Source organism: Neophocaena asiaeorientalis, unplaced genomic scaffold (assembly GCF_003031525.2).
Source record: "Neophocaena asiaeorientalis asiaeorientalis breed wild unplaced genomic scaffold, Neophocaena_asiaeorientalis_V1.1 scaffold543, whole genome shotgun sequence".
NCBI classification, from domain to species: domain Eukaryota; kingdom Metazoa; phylum Chordata; class Mammalia; order Artiodactyla; family Phocoenidae; genus Neophocaena; species Neophocaena asiaeorientalis.
The window spans coordinates 1,601,089-1,620,490 of NW_020173671.1; the positions used below are offsets into that span (position 1 = coordinate 1,601,089).

At 44.7% G+C, this 19,402-nt stretch overlaps 1 protein-coding gene and 1 pseudogene across 2 annotated transcripts in view; one reads left to right on the plus strand and one right to left on the minus strand.

Moving 5' to 3' along the window:
* Positions 1-19,402, minus strand: part of STX8 (syntaxin 8) — a 238,014-nt gene that overhangs the window by 167,624 nt on the left and 50,988 nt on the right. For both annotated transcript variants that reach the window (XM_024748471.1, XM_024748472.1), the window contains exon 6: positions 6,504-6,596. In XM_024748471.1, the coding sequence (XP_024604239.1) occupies positions 6,504-6,596 (93 nt within the window). The remainder of the gene's footprint in view (positions 1-6,503; positions 6,597-19,402) is intronic.
* LOC112401864 (ADP-ribosylation factor 1 pseudogene) lies at positions 14,950-15,595 on the plus strand (annotated as a pseudogene).

The window sequence follows — 19,402 nt, forward strand, 5'->3', positions numbered from 1 at the left end:
TCTAACTGGGCATCTGTGCGCTTAGCTGTCTAACGTCTGCCTCTCCCTCTAGAACAGAGGGCAGAAACCGAGTCTCACCACAGCTGATTGATACGTGGGTTCTAGCACAGAGCTGAGCATATAGTCGGCACTCGGTATTTGCTGAATGAAGAGAATGTACTAATAAGGAAGGAAAAATATTACTCTGGATTTGGGGACAGACCTCACTAGGCTTAATGAGGCCTCTGTTTATTAGGAACAAAAGATTATTTAATCCAGATAAAGGAAAGATACAGAGCCAATGAGTAAAACGTGCACAGTGTGTACAGACGGGCTGCGGCTGCCGCTGTTTCTGCACAGCAGGAGGGTTTACAGTGCCTCCAAGTGACCAGAGGGCAGCAGAGATGCCGCAGGTCGGGGCGCCTGAGTGCAGTTCTTCCCAAAGATGAAGAGATGGCAGGGGGCGGGGGAGGGGAGTGATCGCACAAGCTCCTCTCCATCCTAAGAGTCTCTGAGACTAAGGAACTCACAGATCTCTTTATGAATGAAATGCAGGCTTGAGAAGCCACTCCACGAATCCCAGAAGCCGAATGAAATCTCAGTACAGGAAATCTGAACCCAGATCAGCACAGCCACTTGGAGAAAACCGTTCCCCACCAGACAGGTAATGTGTCTATATCCCAAAGTTGGGGGCGGGGCGGGCTGTGGTCAGGCCCGCTCGTCAGTTCATAAAAGCCTGCTTGGTCCGTAAAGTGCCTGATGGCACAGAGACATGCGCTCCAAGTCCTAGGCTCAGCTCTCCTGGGACAGAGCTCTGGGCGGTGGGATCGGGGTGTGGCCCTGCTCACTTACCACTTGCCAAGCAGTACCACAAACTCCCTGGACCTCAAACCACTGTACATTTCCTTTAAAGGAAAGCAGTTTCTGTCTGTCCTCCTTCCTCCAGAGGGCAAGCATATTGGAATATCTGGGGGTGCAGCATCAGACATCATCCCCGCCACAGCCACCATCTGACACACCGGCAGAGCTGGGAGGCATTGTTTCAGCACATCTTCTGATCCCCGAGCTCGGCTAGTATGGGATCTCACCATCAGGAAGGCCAAGTGGAGAAGGTGCCTGTGTTACATCACAGAGCACTGAACCAGGACAAGGCCCAAAATGAAGTACTCTACAGCGCCCTTGGCTTGAACAAGTCGTCTTCTTACAGCGGTGCTTCCCGACTGTCGGCATTTCAAGTGCCCCCCCCTTCATAACTTTCTGCCATGCTCACGTTTCACCCGCACCATTTTCGCTCAATGTTTTTCTTATCGACTCACTACCATTTTCCTGCTCACACAAGTTAACTGAGTAAGGAGATTCTGCAGTGCTGTGAAATCAGATTTCAAATGCTAGTCACTTTTATTTCTACCACACCTTATATTTTAATAGTTGCATATCTTAAGTTTAAACTGCTTCTCTCTGTGCTACCTCAAATCAGCTGGCCTGCTGGACTCTGGGAAATTCTGACACCAGATATTCCACAAAGATTCTTTCGCCCAAATGCCCACACATTTCACCAGTACAAGACTAAAGTCTGCAATTAAATTCTGTTATTAAAGTGCTACGCAGTTTGAGAGGTTGACTGGGGCCCCAGAACTGCAAACTTCCTTCTGTGAAGCCCGCTTCAAAGAAAGCTCCTCAAGAAGGAAGAGGAGTCCCATGAAGGAGTCAATACATGTTTTCTAGCATAAGAGGGGTTAACCTGAGTTCACCGACAACTGACAAAAAGACAATGATTACCTACTTTAGTTTCCTGTGGCTGTTCTAACAAATGATTACACACTTAGTGGCTTGAAACAATATACAATGGCTCGCTTATAGTTCTGGAGATCAGAAGTCCAAAATCAGTTTCACTCAACTGAAATCAAGGTGTCCCTCCAGATGCTCTAGGGGAGGGTTCATTTCCTGGCCTTTTCTAGCTTCTAGAGCTGTCTTCCCTGCATCCCTGCCTCTATCTTTGAAGCCAGTATCACAGCACCTTGCTTCAGTCATCACATGGCTGCGCTTCCATGTCAAAGCTCTCTCTCGGCCTCTTTCTTTTTGGGGCCACGCCTGGCGGCATGTGGGGACCAGGGATTGAACCCACGGCCCCTGCAGTGGAAATGCAGTCTTAACCACTGGACTGCCAGGGAAGTCCCTTGGCCTCCCCCTTTGAGAAGGACACCTGTGATTACATTTAGGCCCTAACCACATAATCCAGGATAAGCTCTCTGTCTCAAGATCCTCAATGGATTAACACGCCTGCCAAGTCCCTTGTGTCATAAAAGGAAACAGATTCCAGAGATCAGGATGTGGGTATCTTTGGGGGCTATTACTCAGCCTGCCACATTGTCTTCAACATGAAAATGCAGCTAGGAGCTCTAACAGACCCTTACAATGGTAATTCACTGATGTGTACATGAAATCTTTGATCATTTTGTCTAGCTCTTTCAAAGGACACCCTGGTCTCCTCAGTCCCAGTACTTATGCTGTCGGTAGAGATGAGTGGCCTTCCTTGTCACCGCGGATTCTTCCAGAAAGCAAGGAAAGGTTTAAAGATTGACAGAGAAACGTCGAAAGGACTGGCCGAATTTGGGATATTTGAACATCAAAAAGAATGAGGAGGACCAGCACACACTGGCTGAGGTTAGTGACGCAGCCTGTTCCCGGGGCTGTCTCCTCCCTCGGAACCGGCCCGCCGTGGCTCCTCTCGGTGCTGGCTTCACAGCTTGGCCAACGCCCAAATCGGGTCTCAGAAAGACCTACACTTCAGTCAAGTCAGTCCCATTCATCTTCTTGTTTTAGTGTTCCTTTCCAAAGGCCCCGTCCCCTTGAGCAGGAACTTTAAGGGGTTTTTCAGTAAAACTGTACCACAGCTGCACTTCAGAACAGCATCTGGGCAGTCAGCCTGACACGAACCCTTCGCCCCCAGCCACCCGTACGGTTCACTGTGAACCGTGGTCCCACGGGGCAATCTCCCTGGCTCGGCCCTCCACCCACCCCTCTCTCCTGCATCCCCCCACCTTCAGCAGCTGCCAAGCCCCCAAATCCACTAGACCTGCAGGTCTCCTATCACCCGCCTTTTCGCTGAACTGCCAATCCTCTTCCTCATTAGGCTTGGTCACTGGCATGGGAACAGGGTAATTACTGGTGTGGGCCAGGCCCTTTTCAACTCTCTATGAGAAGATTCCTACAGTGATGATAATTCAACCCTTCGGCTTTGTGGTTACGCTCTCAGTACCATGTATTGTATTTTGTTAGTAAGGTCTGGATACTTGATTCCAAAAATGGCCTGGCTGGCCAGTATCTTAGCCTATTGTTTCTCTCCTTTAGTGAAAACCAAAAGAATAATTCAGTAGGTCAATAAACCAAGTAGAGATATTTACAACCAGAAGTGGAAACCTTCTCCCGGGTCCCAGACGCCTCATTACGTACCCGGGTCACAATAAAAATCCAGATGGGGCTGCAAGCCTGTTCTCAACACCTCTAGACATAACAGCCTTCTTGACTTTGACAAAAGGAATAAAGGCTGATCACAGTCCTAGCAGGAATATCATTTTTATCCTCAGAGAGTCTCTCTGTTCCTATGAACGAAAATGGCTGACTCTGCCCTATTTCTGAGGAGCAAAGGTGCACAAAAGAAAGCCACCAGCATAGCTGCAATCTCAGTGGGAGGCCACCACAGAGAAAACCCAGCTAATTTTGGCAACTCATGGAAAAATACCTCATGTTTGTCTATGTACACATATGTGCATCCGGGTCTGGAACGGAGATGACGGCCGGGGAGGCACGGAGGAAGAGGTGGAAAGGATGGGGGTAAAACGTGTGATGGGAAGAGAGAGTCTCCGTGACTAGGATGGCAGATGTGTACTATATAACCAGGCGAAGGGTCTGTGCATGGGTGGGCTTTCCATCTGTCATGTGAGCATACGAGAGGCAAGGGAACAGTACCGTACTGAATACATTCTCTCAGCATATTCAACAGGGGCACTGGTTCCCAAACCTGGCAGCCTACTGAAATCATCTGGGGAGCTTTAAAGAAGTACTGATGCTTGGGCAGAACAGCGCCCCCCAGCCCCCACCCCGGAGACATCTACATCCCGGAACCTGAGAATGTTAGGTTGCACGGCCAAGGGGCATTAGGTTGCAGATGGATTAAGGTTGCTAAATCAGTTGACCTTAAATAGGAACACTATTCTGGATTATCCGGGTGAGCCGGACATAATCACAAAGGTCCTTAAAACAGGAAGAGGGAGACAGAAGCTAGAAGTCAGAGTGATGCCATGTGAGAAGGACTCAATCCACCGTTGCTGGCTTTGAAGGTGGAGAAGGGGGCCACAAGCCAAGGAATGCAGGCAGCCTCTAGACACTGGAAAAGGCAAGGAAATTAATTCTCCCCCACAGCCTCCAGAAAGGGATGCAGCCCTTCCAACAGCTGGTTTTAGCCCAGTGAGACCCATAGCCGACTTCAGAGCTCCAGAACTACGAGGAGGGGGTTGCACTGCCTGAAGCCGCTAAGTTTGTGGTAATGCGTTACAGCAACGGCAGAAAACCAGCTCAGGTATGGCCTGGGCTTTGGAGGCTGAGAAGGTCCTCAGGTGATTCTAATACGCAGCAAAGTACAGTGCTTACTGAACAAGATAAGGACGTGCCAGTGTGATTGCTTATGCCAGAAAATGCACGGAGACCTCATCCGGGAAGTCAGCAAGTCACCTCACCAAATAGGCACCATCCATCCTTGACCATGGACCACGGTTACTGGACATAGCTTACCTGAGCACATCACAGGATGGACGTGCTCTACCAGTGTGTGGCTAGCGTCCTTTCTAGACTGACCCACTCAACAGGCTAAATTTCCTTGGGATAAAGAACAATTATACCTCTGACAGGCAGATTTCCTACAGAGCTAATTTTCTTATGAATACTGTCTTTCAAGGAAGGAACTGGCCAGTAACTGAGTTAGATGCAAGTACATGAATTAGTACATTCACGTCAGCACCATCAGGAAAGGACTGAATTGTCCTCCTCTCTGTCCTTAAACCATTAAGAACCTCTATTAGGATGGTAAAGCTAGAGGGTTTCTCCATTTGTTTCGGTGATCTATTTATTTATGACAGATGGCAGATGGATAGAATTAACTTTTTATTCATTTATGACAGATGAATGGAATAGTACTGTGGCAACAGATGAACTCAGCCTTTGTAGAGATGAAGAAAAGTGGGACTTGTGTAACCGGACAGGTGCAACCCCGCTTTGGAGCGAACGCATGCCCGCTCCCAGGGCTCCAATGCTCGCCCATACAGGGTAACCTATCCTGAAAGCCGTTCCACCGTAAGTCTCCATGATACTATGACCACAAGCTGAAACCTTTTACTTTTTACTTTTCTCTCCCCATTTTGTCTTCCTTAGAGAGGAGACTAGTGTGAAATTTCATTTCTATCGCTTACAACTTAGGTGACTTTACGGGGTCCCTCAGGCACTCTGGGCTTCACCTCTGACAAACAGCAATAACATCACCTTCACAGTGCTATGCGCTGATTAAATGAAATGGCACAGATTAAAGGGCTTAGCACCTAGTAGGGGCCTTCGATAAATGCTTGCCTCGCTGAAACTCAACTATCCTTCTGCTTCCACCCAGCACCTCGCTGCTGAAGCTGCTCACATCTCTTCCCTTTGGTCCTGTCCTCTCGCCGAGCTCTAGTACCTTATCTCCCACTGTCCACTCGACGCTGTGACTCAGATTCCTCACTGGCATCTCCCATTGGACGGGTCCAAACTGGACTTAGGATCTCCACTCACAAACCAGCGACCCCCCTCTCCCCCATTCCCCTGACAGGGTCCATGCGATAAAAGCACCATCAGTCCCCTGCCTCCATCCGCTCTTTTCCACTCCTACTGCTGCATCTTCCATTCATGCCCCTGCACCCTCAACCGCATACCTCAAGCACAAGAGCCTTCTGGGTTGGCTCCTGACTAAAAGCTCTGTCTCTCCCAAGCCATCCTGCTTGTGGGTTTGCAAACTAATCTTTCTCCAGCCAGGTTTGTCACATCAAGCCCTGAATTAAAAAATCTTCAAGTATTTTTTTGCCCTGCAGCCTGGTATTTACGACAGAAGAGGAGCCAACGCCCCCCACCCCCACCCCGATGTGTAGAGGACAACTCAGTGTGCCCTGCCTCCGCGCTGGTGTACGACGCACTGAGCCACTTCACCCCGTGACCACATAAGGAGAGCCCACAGGATAAACAGATCACAAAACAAAGCATGTTTAAAAGCAGCTACAGAAAACTGGACACCTTTTAACCGAATTTCTTTTCCTAGTGTTTAGTAACTACAATCTAAATATGCCACAAACCACCCTCAATTGCATTAAACCATCGATGTAAAAATCCACTGTTGTTCAACTACTTCAGGTGTTTTGTAATATTAAAATCATTCAACAGTTAGACAAAAGGCTTCAGCATTTATATTAAATGGCAAATCTGGTCAATTTCAGACGTGTTCTTACCATTTTGTTCATTCAGTTCATTCCCAATTTCCTGCCCCATTTGTTTCTGGCGACTTATGATGGAGGAAAGGGCATCAAGGCCTGCGTCCTGTTCTGAAAGAAAAAGCGAGACAATTAACTCACTAAAAACCAAAGGAAAACAATTTAAAGTCTAGAAATAGACACAATTCAATATATGATCAAAGTAACATTTGAAATCAGTCAGAAAAAGAGAAAATAGTTAACATTATTGGAACAAAATTAAAAAGTTAAACACTTATAACCCTCAGACCTTAAACTAAAATGATTTCCAGATGAATTACATTTTAAACATTACAAATGAATATAAGATTTGACTATATAACCGGTTAAACATTCTGATACTTGATACATAAAGAGCATGTACAAATCAATAAGACAATCTTCCAATTTTTTAAATGGGCGAAGGATATAGATAGGAAACGCCCAAAAGAATAAAAAAGGAAAAAGCTCTGACATCGCTAATTTTTTAAAAATATCAACAAAAAACAATACTGAGGTGTTTTTTTCCTGACTTATCAGATTTGTAAGCATCAAAAAGAATGCTAACACCAAGGGTTAAGTAAAGTGTGAAGAAGCTCTAAGTGCTAAGTCACAGGAGAATAGTTAGCACATCTTTCTAGAGAGCAAGTCGTGCCTACCTCTTGATCAATTCTATGTCTAGGAAATGTGTGCAACAAAACATCTGGATGGCACGCCATGACGTATATACAAGGATACTCCTTGAAACGCTGCTTCCTTTGCCGCTTTTCAATTTATCGTCTCTCAGCTCCAGGTTCACCCTTTTTTGACTGCTCTGTGAAAATGGATCTGGGTCCTTTAAATAATTTTTCCTTTGCCAGCTTTGGCGGTGGAGGAGACTGCAGAGATACTGCAGGGGAAACGGGTTTTGCTTCCTGGCTCCAGTGCCCTCCTGACAGACTCCTGCCATGCTGGCAGCTCCTTTGGTGTGCAGTGGCCAGCAGCACGCCAAGGCCAGCAACGTCTCCCAACACACCCCCTCCTTGGGCAGTTTTGGAATAGAGTGCCTCCAGTTAGACGCCTCCCTGTGTACCGTATTCCCTAGTACCCTAAGGACCGATCTCCAGGCAGTGCCGCCAGCTCGGCACCACAGCGACTTCTCTGAAATCCACTGAACCCCAGCTGTGCCCTCTTCTACCTGATCTGCACCTCAACCCTGGGGGTACTGCTGTGGGCGCTCTGTCTCCACAGGGGAGTGACTACACCTTCTACCTGCTATTTCTGTCTCTTTACTTCCTGCTGGCTAACCCCTCATTACTCTAACCCCGTTATAGTTAGTAATTCCGTACACTACATTTTCCATGTTCAAATTTCTTTCTCCTGATTGGACCCAGATGGATACACTTATAATAGTGAAAAATTAGAAACAACCTAATGCCCAAACACAGGGATTTGTTTAAAAACGGAGTATAGGGACTTCCCTGGCAGTCCAGTGGTTAGGACTCCACGCTTCCACTGCCGGGGGGCCTGGGTTCAATCACTGATCGGGGAACTAAGATCCCACTAAGCCATGCAGTGAGGCCAAAACAAACAAGCAAACACAGAGTACAGCCGTAGAGTGAAACACTATATGGCCGTGAAAAGTGATACTGTACAGGTATATTTTGATTTCAAAAGAAGTTCATGATGTTATTGGGTTTTTTAAAAAAGCAGAATACAAAACAATGTATAGTAAAATAGCATTTTTGCTTTTAAAAAATGTGTTACCTTTCTAAATTTTTGAAAATTTAAAGAGAAAAGAACTCAAGTTACTCAAGATCATTAAAAAAAATTTTTTTTTAAACTCTAGACAGTCCCAATCTCTTTATAAATACTTTTTCCCTTTGCTTGCAGGTGCATTGGAAAGAACATTCCAAGGCTGAGTCTAACAACTCTTTCCACCAAGCACTCTGCTGGGTGAGGGTAACATGCCATTCGTGGCTCCACTTGTTGATGGGTTTTTTTTTTTCTAAATGTCTGTTTCACATGAAGGGCTATCTACAAAAGCAGAAATCATAAAGGTCTTCTTGCCCCGGATCACATTAACATCTCCTTATATAGTTTTTCCTGGTCTTTTTATGGAATTAAGCCATTACACAACTTGTTAATTCATCTGGAATTTATTTAAACTAATGGTGTGCGGTAAGGACCCCTTAGTAACGATTTTTGACACTACATGCTCTTTTAACTGTACAAATGACCTGCTGTCTCTAGGGATCATTCCAAGGGACCATTTTATAGCAAAATCACTTTATAATGAGGTCCTTTTGGTCTTCAGTAACAACCTCTTGGATGGCCTCCAAGAAAAATCTATCATCAACCTAGTGCTGCTATAGGATGACCGATGTTACAGTAAAATTCCAAATGCATCCCCCAAATAAACTATATATATTGTAGAACTGAGGGTCAAGTGTCAATGCGAATTAAAAGGTAAAACAATATGAAAAGAGAAAAGGAGATCCCTCTATGGTTTTCAATTAGGAAAAAAATCATTAAGGTCCTGAAGTTGCTTTACCTAGTATAGACATAGATTATGAATGAAAAATACCTATGCTACACTCTTCACTTAACCTTGACTCATTATCTGCCTTACTACCTAAAGGTTATCTTGCTAATGCAAAACAGAAAGAGGGCTAAACATTCTGCTCTACTCAAATCATTTCTATAAGAACTTACTACCTCCTCACTATGTTTAAGTGCTACAATAAATTTTCATCCTATAATTCAGAAACACAGAAGGTCCAGATAACAGAGATGCTGTGTATGTAATAATATTGATGACTTGAGCTTCTACAAGTCTTTAAATTTTTATTGCAGTATAGTTGATTTATAATGTTTAGTTTTTGTTGTACAGCAAAGTGAATCAGTTATGCATATACATATATCTACCCCTTTCTAGAATTTTTTTTTTTTTTTTGCGGTATGCAGGCCTCTCCCTGTTGTGGCCTCTCCCGTTGCGGAGCGCAGGCTCCGGACGCGCAGGCTAAGCGGCCATGGCTCACGGGCCCAGCCGCTCCGCGGCATGTGGGATCTTCCTGGACCGGGGCACGAACCCGCGTCCCCTGCATCGGCAGGCGGACTCTCAACCACTGCGCCACCAGGGAAGCCCCTTTTTAGATTTTTCCCATATAGGTCATTACAGAGTATTGAGTAGAGTTCCCTTTGCCATACAGTAGGTTGTTATTAGCTAGCTATTTTATATACAGTAGTGTGTATAGGTCAATCCCAGTCTCCCAATTTATCGCTCCCTTTCCCCCTTGGTAACCATAAATTTGTTACAGTTTGTTATCTGTGACTATTTGTTTTGTAAATAAGTTCATTTGTACCATTTTCTGAGCTTCTACAAGTCTTAAAGCAGCATTTCTAAGGGGAGGCAGTGTGGTCATCTTAGAGCCAGTGAACCAAATAAAATGCTGCTACGTGCAAAAATATCAACGATTATCAAGACCCATGCAGGCAGCCACCCAGAACCATGTAAAACTACTACGATGTTGTAATCACAGCTCATTACTATAATCTATCCTACCTTATCGATACCCTAAATATTATGATATCACAACAGATCATCTGCAACATACCATACTCTATTAATCATTCTTCAATTTTATAATGGTATTGACTTTAAAAACCGGATGACCACTGCGCTACATAGAATAACGGCCCCTAAAGATGTCCACATCCCAATCCCGGGAACCTGTGAATATATGACCTTACATGGCAAAAGAAACCCTGCAGATGTGATTAAGGGGAAGGAATTGGAGATGGGAGAGGACTCTGGATTATCCAGGTGGGCCCAGTTTAATCACGAGTCCTTAAAAACAGAGAATCTTTCCCAGCTGTGGTCAGAGGGAGGCATGAAGAAGGGTCAGAGAGATGAAACTTGCTGGCACTGAAGACTAAAGAAGGTGTCCAGGAGTCAAGAGATGTGGGTAGCCTCTAAAAGCTGGAAAAGGCAAGGGAATGAATCCTCCCCCTGGAGCCTCCAGAAGAGAACCCAGCCCTGTCAACACCTTGATCGTAGCCCAGTAGCATCTGTACGGAACTTCTGAGCTACAGAACTATAAGATAATAAACTTGTATTTTAAGTCCTTAAGTCTGTGCTAATTTATTATAGCAGCAGTAGAAAACCAATACAAACATTTTTTGAACAATTGCTTCAGAATAGTTAGGTGTTTGACTACTTCCTATCTTAAGACATGCAGAAAAACCATCTTCTAACTAAATACCATGTAATTGTGGGAGGACAATCTGGTGGCTGTAGATTAAAAATAAAGGGACAGTCATCATAATGTATTCTTGTCCAAAGTAACAGACGTCATTCTGATCAAGCCACTAAATCTAACTACCAATTTACAGAAAATATGTGGGACAGAGGGACACATTAAACAATGTGTGTGAATACAAACAGCAAACCTAGATAGTGGGAAACTATAAGGCAAATGCCCTTGTTTTGTCAACAAACGGCAAAGAAAAAAAAAGTTGGCAAAGGCACCTACCTACTAAAGAAACTTAAGGGGGGCTTCCCTGGTGGCGCAGTGGTTGAGAGTCCGCCTGCCGATGCAGGGGACACGGGTTCGTGCCCCGGTCCGGGAAGATCCCACATGCCGCAGAGCGGCTGGGCCCTTGAGCCATGGCCGCTGAGCCTGCGCGTCCGGAGCCTGTGCTCCGCAACGGGAGAGGCCACAACAGTGAGAGGCCCGTGTACCGCAAAAAAAAAAAAGAAACTTAAGGGACACAACAATTAGTTGCAATGTACAGACCATATTGAGATCCTGAATTGAACAACCTGAAAAAAAAGCCCATCATGGGACAATCAGGGAAATCAAATATCCAGTCAGTGTTCAGATTAAGAATTGTTAACTTATTAAGGGTAATAAAGCATGGTGGTTATGTTTTTGTTTTTTAAAAACAGTCCTTACCTTTTGCAGACATGCTTTAGAGTTATATTCTGGAATATTCACCAGTGAGATTGTACAATGTCTAGGATTTGCTTCAAAAACAATCCAGGGATGGGTAGGTGGGTAGACATATAGATGAAATGAGATGGGCTATGGGTTGATAATTGCTGAAACAAGTGATGGGTAAGACGGAATCATTATCTTACTTTCTCCACTTTCATATGTTTGAAACTGTCAAAAGCAACAAGTTACCAACATTTTAACAAGTAAATAAAACCAAGGAACATTCTTAAGAACTGCAACCTCAGGCCCCCGACTGAGCACATGACAAGAGCCCCAAGGGCTGGGGCTGTGTCTTCTTTTCCTATGGTTTTGCCCAACTGGTTCAGAGTGCAACTGGTGGTACAGGACAAGTATTTAATAAAGGTGTTTAAACGAAGGAATGACCACAGAAAGACCCTCTAGGTCTGTAGAACGAAGAAATACAGTCTCTGCTACATATATATGGAAGGACTTCTCGTTAATACTAGACAGCTGAGTTTAGGTAATAGAAAAAGTAGCTGATGCTGTGTTGTCCAGTGCCCAGAGAGGAGGGATGGAAATTCCCACATGTGATATATAGGAGCTCTCCTTGAAGAAGGGGAAGTAGACGAGGTCAAGCTGGGTAAAGATAATCACTACATTGGAAAGACTCTTAGAGCAAGTTCTAGGAACAGATGTTTTTAAGCTCGGGGTGGCGGGGGGGAAGGAATGTTGGTCTAGGTGACAGCTGCAAGAAAGGTTATCTTGAAAAATCTGTGAGGTTATGATTGCAAGTGTTCAAAGATGAGCTGCTTAGATGTGCCAGGGTACGACGCAGCCCGGCCGGCCACCTTCCCCACCGCTATTTCTATGAAAATACTAAGAGACCTAAGAACACAGAAACCCAGAACGAATGCACACTTTCTGCTAGAATCTAGAAAGAACGTCTATAGACTACGGTAAGAATAGTTGGAACTAATTAAGAAGCCCGAGCAACAGGGACCTCCCGGGGAGAGGTAGAACAATTCTCCAATGTTTGCTACCCGCCAGCTGACTCAGAAACGGGTCTGTACTGACCAAAAAAGCACCTTCCCTTGTTTTAGCACAGGAATTTTTTTTTGGCCGCTACGCATAGCTTATAGGATCTTAGTTCCCCGACCAGGGATTGAACCCCAGGCCCCAGCAGTGGAAGCACCAGGTCCTCACCCCTGGACCGCTAGGGAAGTCCCTCTCACAGGGATTTTTGAGGTGATCCAGTTACTGTCATCACCTCACCCATCTCCTGCTGAACGTCCATTCGCGCCTCAAATTATGGCTTAGGCAGCCCAGAAGCTGAGGCCGGCTAACTGGCTGTAACGAGGCCTAGCTTCCGGGTCAGGGAAGGAAGGCATTCATTGCCTCGAGTCTAAGCTCTACCAAAAAAATCTTATTCAGGATGATTTTCCAAGTGTTTTCTAAAGGTCAACGAAAGTACAGAAAGGCTAACAGATTCCACGGGCAAAAGGAAGTCAGAAGCGACGCTTTGTGGTTGTGTATTTTTTTTTCCAGTGCGGGACCTGGCCAGGAAGCAGAGCCATGGTAACCTCAGCGCATCACCAAGGTTCCTGGGGCAGAGAAAAGACTAATGAGGGTTTCATGTAAAGATGACTTCCATTTTTGTGTTTATCCCTGAAAAACAGCTTGCTAGGAAATCAAGGAAGGGGGGGGGATAGAGCATTTCAAAACACAAAGGGAAGAGTAGAGAAACATCCTGACCTATAATATATGCTGCTTCTCTCCCTCCATTCCTTTACTCCCCCCGCCCAAACCCCAAAAGCCAGCTGGCTTCCAAAGGGTGGGCATCTCAGTACGGGTGCTCTCGGTTTTGGAGGCAATACAAACACTTGCACGCGGCGTCCTCTCACACCTAGCCCACAGCAATCTCTGAATGAGGCACCTCCTCGGGGGCAGGGATACTTTTCCTGACTGAAAAGTTTTTCTTGGTACAAAGCAACCATGCCCAGAAAATTCATCAGTACTGGCTAGTAAGACATTCATTTCAGGAACCATGAATCCTGAAAAGTAAAATCGGCCTTGTTCTTAATTTCTTCACTTTACTTCCGAAAACAGGTGAAATAGGTAAGAGTTAGAGTGACATGGGAGGAACAGTGCTTCATTCACTAGATACTTTCACTGTTAAAAGGGAGTTCAAAACAGAGTTAGATTTCTGCTTCTGGCCAAGAGGGACTGACAGGGACCAGATTTACTTCTGGCCCCAAACAACTGGAGAACAAAACACAAAACCACAGGCAAAATACACAAAACAACAGTTTCAAGATGCAGACATGAGGAAATGAAGGACAGTGGTCCCCGAGACATGGGAAACAGATGAGAGGAGCTCTCTGTCCCCCACACCATCGCCTTGAGAGTTCCCAGGCTATGGTGTGGGGAAGGCAGATCCCAGATAGAGCCCAGCAGTCTCCCCGAATTAAGAATCCAAAAAACAGGTCCAGGTGGCTACAGTACGTAGGCCACAGTACCAGAGAGCTGCACAGAGAGAAAATGCTGGAGATTTGCACAGGGTCCACCCTGAGACTTCAGGTAAGTGTTGATCAGGGCAGATGTGTGAGGAAGTTAAGGCTGGGGAAAGAACCACCTGAAAGCCTTAGAAGGAATAACTCTCTGAGCTCACAGGAATTGCACACGTAATTCCTATCCCTACCCACCAGGTCACCTCATAATTCAAAGGGCATCAGAGAGGGTATGCAGAATGGCTCTAGCACAGGAGGGAAATCACCTCTTGACTGGAGTCTGCAAACATTTTCTATCAAGGGCCAGAGAGCAAATACTTTGGGCTTTCTGGTTCATATGGTCTCCAGGGCAGCTACCCAACCCTGCCATTGTCACAGGAAAGCATCCATAACTAATAAATGAATGAGCATGGTTGTTTCCCCATAAAACTTTATTTATGGACACTAAACTTTGAATATTATACAGTCTTTCCAAGTCATGAAATATTCTTTGACTCTTTTCAACCATTTAAAAATGGAAAAGCCATTTTTACCTTGCAGACCATACAAAAACAGGTGGTGGGCCAGATGTGGCCCATAGGTCATGGTTTGCTGACCCTTACTCTAAAGTAAACACTGCTCTGGTCCACCTGACAAAGCAAGACCCAAATAACTGCATCCCAGCAAAAAAAAAAAAAAAATCTCAAGAATATTTTTAGAAAGAAATATCTAGTAACTGAACAAAGAAAAACTCACATCTGGCTTTCAAATGAATACTTCTTCCTCCATAAGATTAGAAACAAGGCAAGGATGTCTGCTCTCATAATTCCTACATTGTACTGGAGGATGTAGCAAGTGTAATAAGGCAAGAAAGAAAAAAGACATCCAGATTGAAATGAAGTAAAACCACACCAATTAAAAGACAAAGACGGTCAGAGTGGATCAAAAAACAAGAGTCAACTATGGGTGGTCTATAAGAACCTCACTTTAAATATGAAGAAATATATGGATTAAAAGTAAATGGACGGAGTGGGAGCGAAACCAACGCCTGCCTTCGAGCAGCAGCTGCGCCACGGCCACCAAGGGCTTCTGTGCCCAGTGTTGCTCCCACCAGTCTACAGCACAGGGCATATCTTTGCAAACCTCTTCAAGGGCCTTTCTGGCAAAAAAAGAAACGCCCATTCTCATGGTTGGCCTAGATGCTGCGGGAAAGACCACCATCCTGTACAAAGTGAAGCTGGGTGAAATCGTGACCACCATTCCCACTACAGGCTTCAATGTGGAAGCCGTGGAACACAAGCACATCAGCTTCACTGTGTGGGACGTGGGCAGCCAGGACAAGATCCAGCCTCTGTGTGCCACTGCTTCCAGAACACACAAGGTCTCACCTTTGTGGTTGATAGCAAAGACAGGGAGCGTGTGAATGAGGCCCGAGAGGAGCTTATGAGGATGCTGGCAGAAGACGAGCTCAGGGACACTGTTCTGCTCGTGTTGGCTAAAAAACAGGACCTCCCCAATGCCACGAACGCAGCTGAGGTCACGGACAAGCTGGGTCTACACTCTGAGGCACAGGAACTGGTACATTCAGGCCACCTGTGCCATCAGTGGGGACGGGCTCTATGAGGGACTGGACTGGCTGTCCAATCACCTCCAGAACCAGAAGTGAGCTGTACTCCTCTCTCCTCCCCATTCACTCCCCTCCTCCTACCCTCGCTTTACTCTCATGTGGCAAATGTGCCCCTGGGGTGTGAGGGCCAGAAGCTGTCTCCATGCTGGTCGGTCATGGTGTGCTTCACCGTGCTGTACATGTGCAGACGCTGCCTGCAACTGGGTTTTCATTTAACCTAAATAGCTTTTGTCTGCAATGAGGCAGTTTCTGGTACTCCTATGCAATATTACTCAGCTTTTTTTTTTTTTTTTTTTAACTGTAAAAAGAAAATCAACCCACTGTTTAGTACTGAGAAGGAATTTTAGGCACACGGGTCATCCAGTGGTCGCTGTTCCAGATGAGCCGGACGCTCCTCCTCTTGGGCTTTAGATCTGTGTTGAGATCCATTTTGGTGGTTGGTTTTTAACCCAAACACGGTGCATTTTTTAAAAATAGTTACAAGATAAGGAGAACACTTGAACACACAGAAGGGAGAAATGTGCCTAGTGTAAGTTCTGTAGGAATGGCCTGAGTCCAGTCCACTGGTGGTCTATCTCCTGTTGGGCGTGTGAAATGGGACAGAACCAGCCATGATCCATGCTGCATGGTCACAGAAAGGTCCCTGTGATTTGCTCCGTCTCGGGTCATCCCACACCACATAGCGTTTGTGTTTACATGGCCGCCCAGGAGATGGGCTGGAGGCTGCAGCCACTTCTCTCAGACCCCTTGGAGGAACCCCAGCCTTTCTTGGGTCAGCATGGGCACTTTGGCTGAAACGCTCTGGTTGGAGCAGGAGCCCTGCCGTCTCCTTGCTTGCCTGCTCCGGGCTCTCTGGGGTCCCACCAGCATGAGCGCAGGTAGCCATCCTTGAACCCCAGACCCTCGGAGCCCCTGTCTACATGTGCTTTCACTCCCTCAGCCTGCAAGGGTCAGATTTGCCATCGAAAATAACCTCTACTTCTTTCTTTTGTATTCTGATAAACACTAAAGAAGTTGGAGCTGTTAACCTTTACCTTGGGGAAAACCTCAGAACCGCTTTACTTTGGTGTTGCAGAACCTCTTACTTGCTTTCAATACACAATTAGTAATCAACTGTTTTGTATACTTGTTTTCAGTTTTCGTTTTGACAAACAAGCACTGTGATTACAGCTATTAGAATAAAATCTCCTAACTATTAAAAAAATAAAAGTAAATAGATGGAGAAAGATAACCCATACTAACAGTCATCAAAAGAAAGCAGGAGTTGCCATATTAATTTCAGACAGAGCAGACTTCAAAGCAAGTAAAGTTATCAGGGTTAAAGAATATTACGTAATGATAAGGGGGTCAATTCTCCAAAATGACATAACAATCCTTAATGTGTATGCACCTAACAGAGCAAACTATGCGAGACGAAAAACTGATAGAGATGCAAGGAGGAAGAGAGAAATCCACCATCATAGTTGGAGACTTCTACACCCCTCTATCAGAGATGGACAGATCTAGCAGGCATAGTTACACTCAACACCACTATCAATCAGCTGATGTAATGGACATCTACAGACTGTTTTATCCAACAACAGCAGAATACACATTTTTCTCAAGCTCACATGGAACATTCACCAAGATAGACCACATTCTTGGCCATAAAACATACCTTCATAAATTTAAAAGAACAGAAATCACACAGTTCTGCTCTCGGAATACAATGGAATTGAACTAGAAATCAACATCAGAAAGATAGCTGGAAAATCCCCAGATACGTAGACATTAAACAACATATTTCTAAATAACACATGATCAAAGAAGTCTCAAAAGAACTTTAAAAATATTTTGAACTAAATGAAAATGAAAACACAACTTATCAAAATTTATGATACAACAAAAGCAGTGCAGAACAAAAGCATTATAGCAGCAAATGCATATATTAGACAAGAAGAGAGATCTAAGATCAATAGTCTAAGTTCCCACCTCAGGAAACTAGAAAAAGAAGAGCAAATTAAATCCAAAATAAGCAGAAGGAAAGAAATATTAAGAATTAGAGCAGAAATCAATGACACTGAAAACAGGAAATCAAGAGAGAAAAAAATCAAGTGAAACCAAAGCTGGTTCTCTGAAAAGATCAACACGTTCAATAAGCCCCTGGTCAGGCCAATTATGAAAAAAAGGAAAGGACACAAACAACTACAATCAGAAATGAAAAAGCAAGCAGAGACACATCATCATAAAAGCAGTGATGTCCACTTTTTCATTTCTGGCAACTTTTTAAAATTAATTTCTATTGGAGTATAGTTGATTTAAAACGATTTCCTGGATACACCAGGAAACTCAGACACCAGCATCTCCACCACTTGCGGGGGCGGTGTGTGGGGGGGTGTTTGTCTACAGAGAAGCTCCCTGGAGAATGCAACAGGAACAGTACCATAAAATTTACAGTAAAATAGGAACAGAGGCAGCCAGTTGATTTTGCACAGGTATATGCAAGCAGTTCAAACCATCCACTCTTCTCGAACCCTGGCATGCCAACCGTCCATCACAGCACCTTTAAAAGCCGAGGCACAAACATCACAAATGTTTGACCATAGGGCTGTGTGGTTCTGGATTTTATGAGAAAGCCATCTTTAATATACAGGGTTATAAAACATTGCCAGGTTATAGACCTAGAGATTTCCTTTTTATACAACAAGTTCAAATGCTGCAACCATGACAAATCCGTGTCATTAGGGCATCCTCATGTCTCCAAAATCATCTCATCAAAATTGTACCACATCAAAGAGTTTCCCCATCAACAATCAGCTATGACATATGGTGCTTTTTAGGACACCAATGTATTGTTTACAAACAGCTAATGGGTGGAACCATGGACCAACACATAGGATTTCAGGATAAACGAGAAAAATCACATGATCATATCACCAGATGCAGAAAACGTATCAGACAAAATCCAACGTCCCTTACTAATAAAAACTCTCAGTAAACTAGGAATAGAGAGGAAGCTCCTCAACTTTATACCTACAAAACCCCCACAGTTGGACTTCCCTGGTGGCACAGTGGTTAAGAATCTGCCTACCAATGCAGGGGACATGGGTTCGAGCCCTGGTCCGGGAAGATCTCACATGCAGTGGAGCAACTAAGCCCATGCACCACAACTACTGAGCCTGCGCTCTAGAACCTGTGAGCCATGACTACTGAGCCCTCGTGCCACAACTACTGAAGCCCACATGCCTAGAGCCTATGCTCTGCAACAAGAGGAGCCACCGCAATGAGAAGCCCACGTACTGCAACGAAGAGTAGCCCCGACTCGCCACAACTAGAGAAAGCCCGATCACAGCAACGAAGATCAATGCAGCCAAAAAAAAAACAAAAACAAAAACCCCACAGCTAACAACATACTTAATGATGTGAAACTCAAAGCTTTCCCACTGAGGTCAGGTAAAAGACAAGGATGTCCCTTCTCGCCACTTCTTTCCAGCCTTGTACTAGAAGTTCTCGCTAATGCAATCCGAAAAGAAAAGGCATACAGATTGGGAAGAAAAGAAAACTTCATTTGCAGGTTATATGATCACCTAAGTAAAAAATCCAAAAGAACTGACAAAAAATCTCCAGGAACTAAAAAGTCATTATAGCAAGGTTGCAGGATACAAGGTTAATATACAAAAGTCAATCTCTTCCCTACATACCAGCAACGAATGGGTGGAATTTGAAATTAAAAACACAATACAACTTACATTAGCACCCCCAAAAGTGAAATACTTAGGTATAAATCAAACAAAATATGTACAAGATCTAAATTAAAAAACTACAAAACTGATGAATGGAAGCAAAGAACTAGATAAATGGAGAAAT